General features: G+C 41.8%; 1 protein-coding gene across 6 annotated transcripts in view; it reads left to right on the top strand.

Moving 5' to 3' along the window:
- The window catches only part of WASF3 (WASP family member 3), a 121443-nt gene extending 103280 nt beyond the window's left edge, over window positions 1–18163 (top strand). For 4 of the 6 annotated variants that reach the window (XM_039473334.2, XM_074387917.1, XM_074387916.1 and 1 more), the window contains 5 exons: window positions 1133–1250; window positions 5542–5717; window positions 10203–10469; window positions 11751–12118; window positions 14811–18161. In XM_039473334.2, the coding sequence (XP_039329268.1) occupies window positions 1133–1250; window positions 5542–5717; window positions 10203–10469; window positions 11751–12118; window positions 14811–14968 (1087 nt within the window). In that variant the 3' untranslated portion in view covers window positions 14969–18161. Of the gene's footprint in view, window positions 1–1132; window positions 1251–5541; window positions 5718–9177; window positions 9345–10202; window positions 10470–11750; window positions 12119–14810 lie in introns of all 6 variants that reach the window. The other 2 variants (XM_039473336.2, XM_039473335.2) reach the window with 2 other exon arrangements.
- Window positions 18164–18434: the final 271 nt, after the last annotated feature.

Genomic DNA, 18434 nt, shown 5'->3' with positions numbered 1-18434 from the left:
AAACTAGGAAAAGAAAGGAAGGACATTAATAGTCAAAGATTAAGGTATAGTGTGAGTTTTACTGGCTCTTCAGTGATTTTCAGACATAGTGACTAAAATAGCCACATAGGCACCCAAGCCTTGGTATTTGATGGTTTAAGACACCAGGAGATGGCATAGCAGGGGCTTTAATGACCGACCTTTTTTTTCCTTCTGAATAATTCAGTTAGCCTTCTTTGACTGTTTGGGCATAAACTCTCCTATACTCATTTAACTGATTTTGCTTCCTCTGTGTTCCTTAACGACTTGTTGAAATACTGATAGGAAATAATATAAAATGTTCTTCCTCCTTTTGAAGGTAGTCTTCGAGCCAGATACTTTTTAAAGCATTAATAGAAAACAGTGTTTACTTTGTATCGTGTTGGTTTTGATCGTGACTGTTGATTCCTAGGACAGCTTTGGACCTCTGCTAGCTGCATCATTGGTTTTATGATAAATGAGTTACTTATTTGAAGACTTAAAATATTCTCTAGACCACAGTAATTATCTGTGACAGTGCTTTAAAATGAAAGGGCTACAAGTGAATAAAGTTTCTGTGTAGGTTGCTTCCAGTTTGAAAATACATAGTTCATCACTGTTTTTCCTCACATTTATGCCCCATAAATATTCTGTTTCTTTCAAAATGGAACTTATGGATGTTGGGCAAACTTTACTGAGAAAAGGGGATAGAGTACTTAATTTTTATCCTAATGATATTGAAGCTGCAGGGTAGAAGTGAATGTGTATTTACTAAGAATCCATCCGTCTCTCTGTATAGCCCCATGTTGGAGTAAACAAAAACTTTCCTGAAATAATTGAGGTATTATAAATTGCTGAATATGAGCCATGTTTTGATTTCTTTTTTTCAGAGCAATTTTCTATACTTGATTCTAAATTTGCAAGAGTACTTTTAACCTAATCATTCTACAACAGGTTGCTATTTTATGTTTTCACATTTTTTTCAAATAAGGAAACTTAAAGACTTAATATGTGTAGGATGGTTTAAGTGCCCCATGTAGATGTTATAATCCCATGCGTTCAAATCAACGTTACCCTACATGTAAAAGTTTCTAACAGTCTTTTCTTCTCCAACTTACAATACGTTGATTTGCAGAGATGACAAGAAGGACGGGCTGAAGTTCTATACTGATCCTTCCTATTTCTTTGACCTCTGGAAAGAAAAAATGCTCCAGGACACAGAAGACAAAAGGAAAGAGAAAAGGCGTCAAAAGGTAAATAATTTTAGTATGGGAAATGTGCATATTAATGTTTAAAGGTGACTCTTGTTTAGAAATAATAAATTATTTAAATGGTTGAGATGTTGGTTACAGTGCTGAAGTTTTTTTGTGGTTGCATTTCTCACAAAAAGATCCCAACAATTCCGTCCAACCCAGTAAAACTATTTTCCAGTCAATACTAACTGATTTGTTCTCCAGCACTTGCTTTGCTTTAACAAAAGTAGTTCCTAAACTTTGTTTTTGTTACCATGTTTTAGTAACTTCTCTCCTGCTTTCTGAAATTTTTATAAAGTAGTCAGCATTCCATATCAGATACAATGATGTACTTTTGTCTTTTTAACATTTTTAATTGTTGGGTTGCCTTCTAGCTGTAATTAAAATCTTGGTGAGATGTTTACATGGGATGGAGAAGCACATGTGATTTGCATGTTCAGGGGATAGGATTTATTGAAGATAAACCTCCCTTTAAGGGGTAGGGGTAGGAAGAGAATTCTAAGTCTGAAGGTTGAGAAATAGCTACATTACAAGCAGTCTTCAAAGGAGAAACCCACTCTACACAGGTTACGGGATTTGTGTTTTGAAAATTGTCCCTTTGGGGCCCAGAAATTGAATTTAGGCCACTGAGAGGAATAATTCTCTAAGGGCAAGTATTTAGCAATATTTATATATGTCAGCTATATTTTAAAATGACCATCCAGTTTGCTTGACAGATTAGAGCACTTTAGTTAGGAGAAATGCTTAGCATTTTGTGAGTTGGTGGCCTTAGGGTTTTGAGGCATTGAGGTATGTTGGCCCAGTAGGAGTGACAGTGTGGTTTGAAGGAGAATTTGAAAATCGAAAACAACATTTAAGGGAAGGGAACACGAGCGGTTTGCAGACTGTGCTGCTGTAAGTCACCATGGCTGGATTCCGGGAAAGGATGCAAAGGACTCGGTCATTCACACAGTCCTCTTGTGCTCATGGCTTTGGGAGATTTAATTGGGATGTCTTGGAAAAGTTGTTAGGTTTTACAGATTATTCAAGTGAAGAAAAAAGAAAGATACCAATCTTTTGAGTGGAAAAGCAACTAATATTTAAAAGCATGTTTGTCTTAATCCTCATGCTTTTTTATAGTTACAGGGAAAAATGCTGGGACTTACCTGCCCTTAAAATGTGCCTATTTTTCTAGAAGGCCTTCTAGGTGTGCCTTCTCAGTGATGCTTTCTGCAAAACTGTTTAATGTTTTGCCATTCTTCTTGAAGGGGAAACAATTTTCATGCATGGATATTGTGTCTTTAAAATCACTTGTTATTTCCTGGGCTGTTTTGTCCCATTCTACATTCCTCAAACACGTACCTTTCTGATAAGAATTTCTTTCATTCACTTACATAATGACTTGATGTTGAATGCCTTCTAAATGCTGGATAAACAGTGGTGGAAAAAAACAGGATTACCATCCTCATGGAGAAGACAGTATAGTGAAGGACTCAGGCATTAAATAATCATGCAGCCCTTGGAAATGCAGAAAGTGGGAGAGAGGTTTCAAAGTGTTCATGTAGGTCTGCTTTGTACAAAAATAGAAATGAAGCAAAGATATTCCTTATTTCTCAGGTTTTTAGAAACCCAAGTAACATTCAATTTGCAGTTGACAAATCTGAAGGAAAAATTAGTTTAGAAAATTTGAGGATTACAAAATCCACTGTTTTTGAACTTTGTTTCCTTCAGTTCGATACTTTATAAACATTAAAAATTACACAAATATGAAGTTTCAAATATATAGTTACACAATCGGTTAGTGTGGTGAAGAAGTACAGAGCACTCTGAGATGACCTAGTGGTGCGACAGCGTACACGCAGTGAGGGGTCGAGGAAGGCCTCTCTAAGGAGGCATCGTGCAGGCTGGGATCCAAGGGAGGGGAGCGGAAGTTAGCTCGACAGTGGGAGGTTGCTGGGTGGGGAGGACCGGAGGGTGGGGGACAGGCCAGGTGGCGTGCTTCCGAACTGAGGAGGCTTCTAGGTAGCAAAGCCTAAGATCATCCTGAGGGAGGAACCAGTTGGGCAGCTTCTGAGGATTTTAGTGTAGGCCAGTGTAGCGGGGGCCTGGATTCACCACGGTTCGTATTCTTTCTTGTTTGGTTTGCACGCACTTGTACGTCCTGTGTACATGTTGATAGGTAGATTTGGAGACTGAACCGTGGTAAAGAAAGTTACAGATACTACAACACTTCATCCCTGAATTTGTCAGCATACATCTTTTAAAAAGTAAGGGGAATATTCATTATTTCTAATAGGATGGTTTTTAATCAGAATGCATATTGGAATCACATTGAAATCTCCCTCCTCCCCTTTTTCCTTTGGTTTTTGAAAGTACACACACAATACATGCTGGTTGTAAAATGCTCAGATAGCAAGTATTTGTGTATATGTAGAGTTGTACTGCACATGACACACTGACATTATTAAAAATGTACTTCATTCTTTTTAATAGTTGTGTAGTATTCTGAAATGTAAGTGCATCGTAAATTGCCCATTACTGTTGCTCATACAGTACTGCCATGGTTATCCCTGTACTTAGGTGCAGGTAATTCTGCAGGATAAATTTCTAGAAGCTGAATTGCTCTTATTGAAGAGAATGTGAATTTTAAAATTTGAAAGTACAATTATATTGCCCCTAATCTTTAAAAGACTGAAGAACTTGTTTATATTCTTACCAGGACTTCCCCAGTCCTGAATATTACTTTTTTTTGATGAAAGGTTGACTCTGTGTTACATCTTCTCATATGCTTATTAGCCATTTCTTTATCTTCTGTGAATTTCATGTTCACATCCTCTGTGGATCCATTACTAAAGCCTTCTGGATGCCTCTGAAAATGGTCCAGTTTTCTGTCTTCAGCACACCATTGGGCCACCTGCCGCCCCTTCACGCCATATCCGTTTAGTAGCTTTCTCACTTGTGTCCCTGTCTTCCCTCTTTTAATCCGTTTTCCGCAACACAGAGAGATCTTCTCCAGTGCCTTCTCGGCATGTCAGCCTTCCCTTCTTGTTCTTTAATGGGTTCCCACTGCTGCTAGGAAAAAGGCCTCTAAGGTCTTCTTGCCTTACAGACCTTGGACCATTCACCCCCATGTACCATTGACCTTCTTTTATTTCTCCTTAGTGCAGTGCCGTCTTCCTCCCCAGAGTCTTCGCACAGTCTGTCCTCTCTGCTTGTCATGCACCTGACCCAGACTCCTCTGCAGAATCGATGCCACTTTCAATGCAGATCTTGCCTCTCAGTCATTCCAGGACACCTCCCTGACTTCCAGACTAGACATCATTTTATATATATTTAAATATATGTTTAAACATAAAAATATATTTATAAAAATAACGTTTATTTTTACAATACATTTGTAATAGTACATTTATTCGTGTTCTCTTGTGGACTGCAGGCTCCATGAGGGCAGATGCCATGTCTGTGTGTGTGTGTGTGTGTGTGTGTGTGTGTGTGTGTGTGTGTTTGCCATTTGTGTTGTCAGTGCCTGGCACAGTACCTCGGGCATAGCACTAGAAGTTCATGTTTGCTGCCTGGCTGTGGATTTGATCATTTAGCCAGCATGTATTGAGTGTGTATTCTGTGTAAAAACACTGTTTTGAGATACCATAAGACAAGAGGGAAACATAGGAAATAGAGGAACATGATTCTTGTCCTTAAAGATAATAAAATTTTATGAAGGAGGCAGGAAAAACTTACAGGCAAACACAGAAATAAGTTCTAACCTTTCAAGAAGCACCTATGTAAGACCTAGGTATTTGTTGAATGAAACATTTTCCAGGGCTAGAGGAAGAATGGCTCTTTTTATGGGCAGGTAAGTTTTTATCTCAGTTAGTTTTGTGTTAAATTATTTACAAGATTCACTTATTCTATAATCTTTTAGAAATTGGGAACAGAATGTTTTGAATTATTTTCTTTGAAAGATAATTGTATGTTAACAAATCAGTCCAAATTGTGTGATGGCAGGAAGTAATTTCTCTGTATGGTGTTGCCAGGTCATTCACCTATATGATATAGATATGAAAGACCTTGTTTAGTTTTACAACAAGTTATAAGCCTATTCAAGGTGAAGTTTTTTTGTTGATTCTGTTTTGTTGCTTCTGTTGGATAAGAGTACACTGCTTTAGAGTTTCCGTAACATTAGGGTAATCGAAATGTGAATGTGTCTTATCTGTTCATCAGGCATGGGTCTTGTGCATTATAACTGCATTTAACCAACTGTTTTCCTTTCCCTTCTGTCTTGACATGCTCTCTTTCCTTTCCTGGACATCAGGAGCAAAAGCGTATAGATGGCACCACCCGTGAGGTGAAAAAGGTTAGAAAAGCCAGAAACAGGCGCCAGGAGTGGAATATGATGGCATATGACAAAGAGCTTAGACCCGACAACAGGTTGTCTCAGAGTGTGTACCACGGAGCGTCTTCCGAGGGATCCCTGTCCCCAGACACTAGGTGTGTGTGTGTCACTGCTCCCTCAGCCCTGATGATTGGGCCACTGGGAACTACCTGGTTTTATTATCATTTGAAATGCATCAGTAGCTCTGGGGTTTATACGGCCCATGATGTCTTAAGATTTTCCTTAGAAATGATATATCTGTAATTTGATTTTGAAATAATACTTGAAGACAGTGTTATTTTACATTGGGTTCCTTTGATTTCAAAAAAACTCTCTTAACTTAAATGTATTGTCAAGTTTATCTAGATGTACTATTTTAACACTGATTCTGAATTTGGGGTAACTGCCTATGATTTAAGTTTTTGCTTTAACAATCATTTATCCCTTTTTACATTAATAATCATTTGATCCTTTCTCAGCGTGGAATGTTGAATTTCCTTTGCCACTTGGTATCTAAAAATGATTGGCAGGTGGTAAAGTAACTAAGGAGTACCTTCATTGTTCCCTTTAATAACTCTTAAAAAAATGATGAACAAAACAGATTTATTTCCTCCATCAGATAACGTATATTCTAATTTCAGGAGAATGATTCTGTTGGTATTTACTTTACAATTTATTAGCAGTTAAGTAAAAATATTTCTTGCAAGTGTGAATGATATGGTCACTAAGTCACACTTGGCACCAAAGAAATTCATTAAATAACAGGAAATAACTAGTCAATTTTAACATTTGATTCAGTTTTCTATTTCTGCTCTTGTAAAGTTGTGCTCTTCCAATGGCATAAACTCATCGGCATTTAAAATTTGAATAGAGAATTCTTGCAGTATGTGAAGAGTGTTTCAAAAACAGCAGCAGCTTGGACCTTGGGTTATATCTGTGTCCTTTTTCTCTTTTTCTACCTTTGTAAGACTCAGCGTTTAGCACAGGCTCTTAACATATTACATGCCTTCAGTGTTCCTGCCCTGGGAGATCTCTAAGTCATTGGTAGGATGTAAGGCAAGTTCTGGGTAATTTTTCTGTACAATCTGTTATTTGTTAAATATTAGAGAATTATTGGAGCTTTAACTGAGTTTTAGCCTCATTTGAATTTTAGTGTCAGCTTATGTCTATAGAATGTAAGAATGATACAGTTCTGCTCATAGTTCTTTGGGTGGGGAGAAACATAGGAACTTAATAGCTCCCATGATGTCAATCTGCTTTTTTGTTTTTTTCTAAATAATTTAACTATGTTTGTTTCCTCGTGCAAAACATGTACTTTGTTTTTATCCTATATAGACTTTTAAAAAATAGATGCAGATGGGAAAATGGTGGATTTTTAACAATCTCTCAGTTGAATGATATTCCTTTTAGCCTCTGAGCTTATTCCACATTGGGAATGGAATGGATGGTCATTCAGATATAGTCCGCCTTTGTATTTATGTTGCTTCTGTACATCTGCATTCCTCTTAATTTTCAAAAAGTAAGTCTGGTTGTCGGTTTTGCTTCTTCAGAATTTCCTTTTGTTGTCTCCTGTGGCCCATGGCTTCTCAGTATTTGCCTACATTATTTACTATCAGATAAATAGATTATAACTCATCATTGTATTTGGATTATAACCCTTAATGTAGAAATTTAAATTGTTTTTACTGCAGTGTGTCACTGTTTTATTATAAAATAAGACATGCTTATGATATCTGGAAGTTACAGGAAAAAGTTTAAATGAAATATTATTTATAGTCCCACCATCCAGAGAAACCACTGTATGCATTTTATTATATTTTTCTCTTTAGTCTTTTTCTCTACATGTGTTTATTTTTCTTTTACGAAATTAGAGTCATGCTGTTTTCTTTCCTTTGACTTTTAAAAACTATTCTATGTTTTAAGTATTATTTAGAAACATGATTTTTAATGGTTGTATCCGCTCCTCTGAGTGCATCCAAGATACAGAGGGAAATTTAAACACCAGGTTTCATGGTGTGTGTATACTGTAACCCATCTTATGTTTTTTTGCTCTCTCTCTAGATTGTTAGGAATGGCTTGTTCCTGAGCATGAATTTCAGATGAGCGCTGGGAAGTGCTTGCCTGCTGTATGACCAGCTCTCTGTCACTGCCACTCAGGGAGTCCCACCCCTCCATGCCTAACTGTCCTTGTTTTTTCTCATCCAGTTATGGGCCCTGGTGCAGACCTCTGACTCTTCCCGCCTCTCTTCCCAAAACACCCTGGGGGACTTACTGACCTCTCACACTGAGTCTCTGCTGCTGTGCCTACTTCCTCTCGTGACCCTGTTGTCTCCGGCCCTTCTCCTCCTCCTCTTCCTTCTCCCGTGTCCCTGTCGTCTCAGGCCCTCCTTCTCCTCCTCGTTCTCCCATGTTGGTGTTGTCTCTGGCCCTCCTCCTCCTCGTCGTCGTCGTCCTCCTCCTCCTCCTCCTCCTCCTCCTCCTCTTCCTCCTCCGCCTCCTCCTCCTCCTCCTCCTCCTCCTCCTCCTCCTCTCATGTTGGTGTCGTCTCTGTCTCTCCTCCTCCCATCATCTCCGGCCCTCCCAGCCCTTCTCCTCCCATGTCAGTGTTGTCTCCCACCCTCCAGGCCCTCCTCCTCCTCCACCTCCTTCCGTGTGAGTGTCATCTCCGGCCCTCCCAGCCCTCTTTTCTGTAACAGGTGATCACTGACCATCAGGAGGCCTTGGGACCTCCGCTCACTTCCACCTTGGCTGTGCGTCTGCAGCTGGTTTCTGCCTTCCCACTGGGAGTGGGGCTGGTCTCCAGCAGCTGCCTGCTCCTTCTTCCTCCCCCTACCCACTGGTGTATCCCTTTTCTATGGTCCTTCCTTATTTAACTGACCAATCCCCTCTTCCCCAAGCCCCTGTCGTCCTCAGAGCCCCTGGCTCTGCCCTGTAATCTCTGATTTCTATTTCAGATACTTGTTGCCTCTTCCTTCTTTCTCTGGTTAGCTCCTTTTCCTTGCTTCCTGTTTTTCCTGTGTTGCGAGGCTCCTTGACAGGGATAGCTCTCCCAGTTATGCCACAGTATTTATAGTTTCCTGCCCTCATCTCATCAGAAGCTGTACGTATTTGGCTGGAGGGCTCTATTTCCTTTAAAAGGTTACGCTCAAAGCCAGTGACTTGTAGTCATGCACAGAGTCAAGCAAACATCATGTGTGTCTCCAAGGGTTATAGATACTTACATTTTTAAAATATGCTACATTGAAATACAGGTCAGGTCCTTTCCCCATTAAATTTATTTTTAAGTCATTTGCTAGCAGCTCACCTAGTTCAAAAGACATAAGCAGAAGTGTACCATAATCCAGATTTCATACTGCAATTAGGGAAGAAAAATTAGTAGTTATTAGTTGTTACACTTCAATTAAGGAAAGAGAAAAGGGGGAAAAGAAGCTGTCTCTTCTCATTTGGAAGTCTTTACTGTGCCACACGGTGCTCCGGTTAAGAAAATCTACCGACAGGAATCCCAAAGACAGAAATGCAGCGTGCATCTTCCCTGCTCCCTCAGCACCCCCAATGTGTGTTTGGTATTTCCTTCAGAGAGAGAAACACAAGCTGAACCCTAACAGAAACCAGCAAGTAAATGTGAGAAAAGTCAGAACAAGAAAAGAAGAGTGGGAGAGAAGGAAAATGGGCATTGAGTTTATGAGTGACGCAAAGAAACTGGAGCAGGCAGGGAGCGCCAAAGAGGACACAGTGCCCAGCGGGTTTGTTATTTTACTTTCTTTGGGTTCCCAGCCTCAGGCTGCCCCTGCTTCCGCCGCCATGAGAGGATGTACAGCATCTCCTGGCCACGTGTCCCGTAACCTGGGCCAGGAGTGCGTGACTGTCTTACTAATGCCCACGGTGCTGCCCGGCTGCCACACTTGGGTCCTTCCTCTCCTCCTGAGGGCTTAGCAGGAGTCCTGTCTCTGCACCCAGTGTCTTGCTCAGCTCTGCTGCACTAATCCAATTTTCCATCCCTTTCAGAGTTTCACACCCAGTGTGTGTGCAAAGAAAACTGTGGAAAGAAGGCCTTTCCATAGTGCACTGCATTGCTTTCTTCTCCTTTGGTTAAATATATTTCTTCTGTTTAAGAAAAATACGATTCACTATACTGCATTCTTGATTTCTTTTCCTATTCTTACTGTTGATATTTATCCAGTTCACCTGCCATTTTATGTTTTCTAATTATATGCTGTCAGTTTCATTGCCACTGAAATCTTCTGTCTTAGATCCTGTTTCAATTGAATGGTTTCTCTTGTAGCCTTCTTTCTTAGAGAAAAAATATGCTGAAATACCGTGAAAAGGAGGCTCTGCTGTTGCCTGTTTGCCGGTCTGTCTGACTTGTTCACTTCAAAGCTGTGAATCTGAATCCATGTAACACTGGGGCTTGCTGCTGACTTATAATAATTATGTTGCTGCTTGAAATCTCTCACGGGGCTAGACCTAGTTGATAGTAAAGCAAATAAATGTCTGATTTTTGTGCATTAGCAATGTTATTATTCAAATACATGCACATACCTGTTAGCTGACAATTTTTAACTTAATTTAGATTTCCCCCACCTCTTGTTCTCAAATGCCAGGTCACATGCATCAGACGTTACCGATTACTCTTACCCAGCTACTCCCAACCATTCTCTGCACCCCCAGCCGGTGACCCCTTCCTACGTAGCTGGCGACGCATCGCCACACGGGCCTGCAAGCCAGGCCGGGGAGCATGAGTACCGGCCCCCGTCTGCCTCGGCGAGGCACATGGCTCTCAACAGACCTCAGCAGCCGCCGCCCCCGCCTCCCCCACAGGCCCCAGAGGGGTCCCAGGCCTCTGCACCAATGGCTCCAGCAGACTATGGGTAACTCAGTGCGCCTTGTACCCTAATCCCTACTGGCCTTGCATTTGAATCTTGCTATATGTCGTATGAGAATTTTAACTGATATTTTAGAGGCCAGGAGAGAGTCAAAGATGACTGGATATAGATGCTAGCAGCTCTGACTTTCTGTGCGAAGTAAAGCAGGTGCAGTGTAAGCTCAGACTTACCAGCGGAGTCTCAGGCCACACTGCACACGTGCATGTTCCTTACACACACTCCAAGTGTTTGAATGGCTCCTTAAGCCAAGGCATTGATAAAAGGTGAAATGCCAATTTTGTGAACCTGTCCCAAACCCTCAAGTTTCTGGACACATCCTGGGTGGACCACAGAGAATTGTTGTCACAGACAAGAAGACCACACCATGGAGCTCTCATACCTCACTTCTCAGACTTGACCAAAATCTCCTTTCTTGACCTCTGGCCACCCTATTTCCTGACAAGTAGAATTCAGAGACCTTCATGTTCAGGTGTTTATCAGTTTAGGCACCCATCTCTCTCTCTCTTTTTTTTTTTTTTTTTGGCTTTACCCTAGTCTTTAGATACTTAATTCCTCAGAGTTGGTGCCCAGGAAAGTTACCTTGTGTAGGTGTCCATTGCTGACACACATCTGCACACCCCTGCCTGCATGACAGTCCTTCTGCTCTCAGATGCTCTCTCTGGCCACTCACACCTGGATATTTCCCATATCAGGATCCCCAGAGTGACTTGAGGCTGTGTCAGGCAAAGATAGGGCTCATGGGCCAGTCGGTTAAATAGAATGAAAAATCTGCTGATTTCTATTCAGATGTCTTAGCTGTGTGACTTTTCAAAGCCTTCGATACACCTGGGCACTGCGGGTATGGGGCATTTCCACAGGAGTGGGCTAGAGAATGTAGAAAGTTCCCAATCTGGTTGACATTAGAACCCTTAAAAGACAAGTTTGTGAGCTACTGCCTTGAGACCCCAGTGTGAAGGCTAGGCTGGCGCTGCCGTCCGGGCCTCTGCAGTCAGCTGCTTTATTCTGCCTTTCTTCAGGAAGTGCTGCACGTTTTGAGTGGTTCTCTTTTTGGTACATTTCAGTAGCAGGTCTTGCGTTCTGTTATGATGAATAATGTAGAACTGTGGAAATAACTGACGCAAGGTGTGCCTGTTTGCATCCTGCCGTGATTGACGTGCAGGTGGCAATACGTGTTGTGTTGGGGGATGGCTCTGTTAGGAGTCTAAGAGCTCACAGGATGTGACCCTCTGTTGTTCTCTTGGTGACTGTTTCTCATATCTCTCTCAGGATACTCCCAGCACAGATAATTGAGTATTACAACCCGTCAGGACCACCGCCTCCGCCACCTCCTCCTGTGATTCCCTCTGCACAAACTGCCTTCGTCAGCCCTCTCCAGATCCCCATGCAACCCCCATTCCCCACATCAGCCGGCTCCACGCACACAGCTCCTCCTCACCCGCCATCCACCGGGCTCCTGGTCACAGCCCCACCACCCCCAGGCCCACCACCTCCCCCGCCAGGCCCTCCTGGCCCTGGGTCTTCTCTCTCGTCCTCCCCGATGCATGGCCCCCCAGTAGCGGAGGCGAAGCGGCAAGAGCCTACACAGCCACCAATCAGTGATGCTCGAAGCGACCTCCTCGCTGCTATCCGAATGGGTAAGTGGAGCCCCCAGACACCCAGCCTGCCTTTCAGCAAGAGGTTTCTTCATGTCTCCAGCCAGCTACAGCCTCCTTGTCTTCAAATGACTACTCACTGTGTTTCTAAAAACAGAGTTAAAGGGATCTTACTTGATTTTTTTTTTTAATAGTAGATGTATTTTTTGTCCAGTGTAAGGCAAACACAATGTGATAAAGAATTGAGGCCGGGCACGGTGGGCTCACTTTGTAATTCTAGCACTTTGGGAGGCCAAGATGGGTGGATAGCTTGAGGCCAGGAGTTCAAGAGCAGCCTGGGAAACATGGCAAAACCCCGTCTCTACAAAAAATTCAAAAAGATTAGCTGGGCATGTTGGCACGTACCTGTAGTCCCAGCTGCTCAGAAGGCTGAGGTGGGAGGACTGCTTGAGTGCCGGAGTTCAAGGTTGCAGTGAGCCATGGTCGTTCCCCTGCACTTCAGCCTGGGCAACAGAGTGAGACCCATCTCAAAAAAAAAAAAAAAAAAAAAAAAAAAAAAAGAATCGAAATTAGAAAGTCTTTACTTAACTGGAAACCAGAAACCCAATAAGAAATGATCAATTAATTAATTAGATATGTTCTCTGCATTCTACTTTGTAAGGGGAAAAGTATAAATGAAAGTGAGCTCATATTAATGATTTAATTATTTAAACAAAGAATTTGTCCTGGACTTGTGATATTTGCTTGATGTGCTAAGCCAGTGGTTTTTCAGAGTCTATAATAGTCAACAGCATAACCCTTGTGTCAGATGAAAGTCCTGCACTGACCCCCTGACCACAAAACACATGGAAACGGAACGTCTGAGGTGGAAGTGGGTGGGGAACCTGGCCTCGCCTGTCTTGGGCTGCCCAGAGAGCCCCTGGGAACCTCTAGCCCACACCGTGGATTCTTAACCAGGTCCCAGCCCAGGTTGGTTGAGGGTCACTGACAGGTGGGACTGTCTAAGAGCTTCTCACCTGTGGGGAGCTGCGCAGACTTGATCACAGTGTAGTCATCTTATCTGGAAGTGACTGAGCAAGGAGCCTGGCTGCAGCCCACGAGCTCAGCATCAGGGATGTCCTTCAGAGAAGCTGTGATGCTACTGCCTGTGCGTTCTATTTGTATGCCCATTAACCAGACCCACAGTGTGGCCCACACACCCTTCTAAAGACCCCTGGGTCGTCTGTTTACCTGGACATCATGGGCACACTTTTATTTTGTCAATTAAAAAAAGTCCTAGAGGTACATTAGCTCATCAGTGTCAAATCTGGGATCATAATAGGACAGTGTTGGATTTGCTTCATTTTTAACACCTTGCAAGCCCTGTCCACCAAGAGGGGATACATAACCTGTATCAAATCTTGAGGAAACATCTGATGCAGCCAAATGGAGAGACATTATACAGAATAGCTACCTATATTCTTCAAAAAATGAGAAGGTTGTAAAACAGAAAGACTGAAGAACTGCCCAGATTAAAGAACATTAACAAAACTTGACAACCAATGTCACAGATAATTTCCATTGGATCCTGAACCAGGGGATAATCTTTTTTATTTGTAATTAGATTGGGTCTTTTTGCAAAATTTGAATAATATTTCTGGGATGGATAGTAGTATTGTATCCATACTAGTTTCATGATTTTGATTTTTTGGGGTGGGGGGGCAACAACACATGAACTATTTTAGGGGTAGAGGGACATTATATGCCGTTTACTCTCAAATGGTCCAGAGAAAAGCATCTGTGTCTGCCTGTGTAAAGATGATAGGGGAACATTGAGAAATAAATGTGGTCAGATGTTAGCAGTTGGGGAATCCACGTATATGGGAATGTTTTTCTGCTGGTCATAGCTGTTCTATAAATCTGAAATTATTTCAAAACAGTTAAAAAATGAATGGATGTCAGCTTAGGCAACATTGCAAGACTCTGTCTCTACAAAAAATATTATAAAATTTAGCTGTGCATGGTGGCGTGCACCTGTGATTCCAGCTACTCATGAGGCTGAGGTGAGGGGATAGCTTCAGCCCAGGAGGTCAAGGCTGCAGTGATCTGTGATCACTATGCTGTGCTCCAGCCTGGGTCACAGAGTGAGACCCTGTCTCCAAAAAAAAAAGAATAAACATTAAATCATCAAATACTTAATTTTGTTACTAAGTGAGAAAGTACAGGTGATTATATTTTATGTCCCTTTGAACAGTAATTGCTGAATAAAGGTTTCTCAGGTACTTCTCACTTTAGCTGAGAGTGAGTAGCGTAGAACACTGTTTCCAAGGCTCTGGATGCTGACGCTGCCTACTAGATGTTCTGTGATGATAGAAGTGTTCTGGCCTACAGTGTCCCAGAGAGTAGCTGCTAGCCACATGCCAGTTCACACTTACAAGGCTATATGGGGCTAGCGGCTGTCAGCTGGGATGGTGCAGCTCCAAAGTTTTCTCTGGTAGTGTTCAGGTGCACTGAAATTATGAATTTTTAATACTTTAACACATTACTTTGTTACAAAAAATCTTCTCACTTTGCACGTTTTTGCTCATGAAACTTTTAATATTCCCTGAGCTTTACTCCCCTCAAATTCCCAAAACTTTTTATCCTTAGTGTCAGTTAAAAAAAAAAAAAAAGTCCAGTAGACATATTTGTTTGTTTATCTTTAATCCGGAGCCAGCAAAAAGATGTGATTCTGAGCCATGTGTTGCATCTGCAGGAATTCAGCTGAAAAAGGTGCAGGAGCAGCGGGAGCAGGAGGCCAAGCGGGAGCCTGTGGGGAATGACGTGGCCACGATCCTGTCCCGGCGCATCGCCGTGGAGTACAGCGACTCCGACGACGACTCAGAGTTCGACGAGAATGACTGGTCCGACTGAGCGGAGGCTGGTGGGGAGGCCGCGCGTGGGAGAGTGTTGAAGATGTTAAGTGGTCTCCACACCCAAATAGTGGTATTCTAATCCCGTAGCATAGCACCTTTTGTATAAATAATGTGATATTGCTTCTGCACATCCAAAAATTCTGGGTCTTTTCAGTATTTACTGTGTAATACTTAAGTGCCACTAAACATAGCAAATTGTGCTGCACATGAGGAATAGGCTGTCACTATCGCATTGTCCTGAAAACAGCATCTGCTTTCCTCTTGGCCATGAGAATCTCTAGTGCAGTTTGGGTTTCCTCTTACTGATCAATATAACTCTGCAGACTTGCTGTGTGTTTGTGAAGCTGCCTGGTGTTAGGTCTCTGCAAGACTAATGACTATGTCAGAGTGATGTCTTCCAACCCGTAAGTGATATTGTTTCTCCATTTTGGTTTTTTCTTTTCTTTTTTTAAAGGTTGTGTTTCTGAAGAAGTTGGTTTTAGAGGGAAAAGTTTAACAAATAGGGAGAATCAAATGTTTCTGCTTTCACTTTCTTGGCTTGGTGACCTCTGAGTGAATCTGAATGCTCTGCTGAATAATTTCATTGCCTCTGCACATGCTTGTCAAATACGAAATTGGAAGGGCCTTTTTCAGACTGGGTTCCCTGTGGGCATTTGCTTCCTAAATGCCTGTTGATGGTTTTCCAGGAGAGTTCAGCAGCTCAACAGTAATCATGAAAAACAGGGTCCTTTTTCCTTCCGGGGCCATTGGAGATGATACTCAACTTACTTGCCAGCCCCTCCAGCGTGGCCACCAGCCGGCCGGAACAGATGCAAGTGATCCATGACTCTGGGAGCTGCACTGCTGAGCTGGGCCGAGCTGCGGCACCGGGCCTGGGCTGCAAAGGAGCCCTGCTCCTTTAATTTCCTGACAGCTGTGTCCAGAGTGAGCCGCAGGAGTTCTTAGCTCCTCAGCAAGCAACAGCGAGCGCTTTAGATGGCACCTTATACCACCTGATCTGAATTTTGAAAGCTTAGGTTTAGGCGAAAGTAGATATTGATAGCTATGCACCGTTCAGGGTGCTGGGGCCAGATTAGGGATCACTCCTGTGAGGAGGGCCTTCGCCCTGGCTGAGAAGCACATGGTTCTCCTCTCTCTTGTTGGCACATTAAATGATACAAAGCACCTCATGAGATTCCCTTGATCATGCAGCACAGCACCTCGCCCTCACCTCCGCCCTTCCTCTTGCTCCCATGTGGCAGTACCAGGGACCCATGGGGAAACTGAAGAATGAGAGCCGCTATATTTTGTAATTCTGGTTGAAAGGTAACTATTTGTGTAAACAGGTGCGCCAGGCATTGATTATAGATATTACTTGAAAAATATGCTAAGACCATCGACTTACTAAGGACCTTAACCTACTTAACAGTACTTCATATGCATTGTAGTTATGTGACTCAGTTATGGTGAAGCGAAGAGTCCAGAGCTAAAAGTAGAGCTGTTTGAGGTGATGGTAGGAATGTGAACAGAATGGTGACTTGGGGGTTTTTGTTAATGCATCCGAGCAAGTCAGCCAGCCCCCAAGTCCCCTCAGTGTGTGTGTGTGTGTGTGTGTGTGTGTGTGTGTATGTCTCTCAAGTGGACACCAGTTGGCTTCTGGGCAGTGATTGCAAAAAGCCTGTCCACTGGGTTCAGTCGTGTGGATCTGAATCCCTGGAAAGCCTCATGTCTGCACCCCCTTTTCCAGGCTGCGTCCCTGGCCTGTCTGTTCTCTCCTCTGTCCCAGGTGCTGGGGGGTGTGCTCTTCAGCATCTTTTCCTAAAGCTGGTCACCACTAGGCTGTCCCTATAAATTCCTTGAATATAAGTAACAGTTATCAATGAACTTCTAAATTTCTAATTTCTCTCTCTTCGCCCCCCCACCCCGAGCAAGGGCCTATTGCATTGGCATTAGTCTTAGGACTTTTGAGACTTCTGAAGTCTTTACTTGTCTGTCTTGTTGCTTTTGTATTAGGAGTTCCCCATGTGGGTCTAGAACTCCCATTTGGTAATGCTGCTTTGTTTCGTATGGCCCTTCTGTTCTCAGGATGGAGAGAACACAGAAGCTACTTACTATCCATGCCAGGATTTATTCTATATGTATCTTATTACAATAAAATTAGTGGCACTTTATTCATAAATATTCATGAGCCTGTTAATTATTAGTTGTCTTCCTGTAGTTGAATCAAGTTATTTTCAACTCTATTTTATGACTTGTGAAAAAGCTTTTGCCCTGTTGTGTTCCATAACCTTTCAGAGAATGGAAAATAATCTAAAATCCAGTTTAGATTATTTTTAGAGTATTTTTCCAGCAAATTCAATTTATTCTGAAATTTAAATCCAGATCTTTTCTAATATGGTATTATATGAAAAGAATAAAGTGAAGATTTGAATTTTCAGTTTCATTTTCAAAAACCGTTTACCAAAACAAATGGAGAAGAAACATTTAAAAGCACATTTCATTTCTGTGAACTTTGTTTTAAATTACAGTTATAAATTGTAAGGTAATTTTTAATTGTCCCCTGTATTACTTCTCCAGGTCTGTTTTAGTTTAATGCCTTCTAAGCATTTTTCTCATAGTGTAGATGTAGGGAAGGGATGGAAAGTTTGCCCAGTCCCCAGTGGCTGCATGCACAGGAGGTGGTGGAGCACAAGGCAAGTGAGTTTGCACTGTCAGCCCCGGACCGTAAGCTTGGCTACACTGATGTTTTTCTTTACTAAGGATACTATCCAAAATTAACATTTTCATCTCAGTAAATTTTTAGAACATCAGAATGTTTTCTGAGCACGAAGTGGCTAGGTTGTAAAAGTTTTGTAATAATTTGCAATTAAAATACATGATACATTTTAATCCATTAAAGACTAGCGGAAATGTATCAGCCAGAGTAGCAAGTAATTTTTGTTTTATAAATCAGAGTATCTGTCATCTTGCAGTATTACCAATGCTGTTGTAAATTGAATTTAAAGTGGTATTAAAAAAAAACTCCTGTTAAACAATTTTTATCTGTTTGTATATCTTATTATAGATTATGTACAAGTAACATCTAAATAAAATGACACTTTTAACCCTAAGAGGTTTTGCTTCTTTATAACTGTTGTATGTTTGGCTTTTTTGGAAGAGAACTTGGTGTTAAGTGTTTGTTTTGGTTTTTAGCATTTTCCTTATTAGACAACAAAAGATACTACCTTCATATCCATTTAAATTTCTACATAATTTTTGTGTCACCAAGAGTTCAAATTGAATTCCTGAGTGACTGGGGGAAGCACCAGTCTGGTTAGAAAACAAAGGCCATGCTGGGAGCGGGATAAATGTTGTAGTATGTATTGCTTATGAGATGTTTACACTGAATCCTTAAAATAAACCTTAACATTCTATTTCACATGTGAGAAAACTAGAGTGAAGCTAAGTTACCCTCTCGGGGAACTTGGTGGATAGAAAACTCAGTC

Source organism: Saimiri boliviensis, chromosome 16, assembly GCF_048565385.1.
Source record: "Saimiri boliviensis isolate mSaiBol1 chromosome 16, mSaiBol1.pri, whole genome shotgun sequence".
NCBI classification, from domain to species: domain Eukaryota; kingdom Metazoa; phylum Chordata; class Mammalia; order Primates; family Cebidae; genus Saimiri; species Saimiri boliviensis.
Note: the sequence above shows the minus strand (reverse complement) of the source record. Positions and strands in the feature narration are given on the sequence as shown.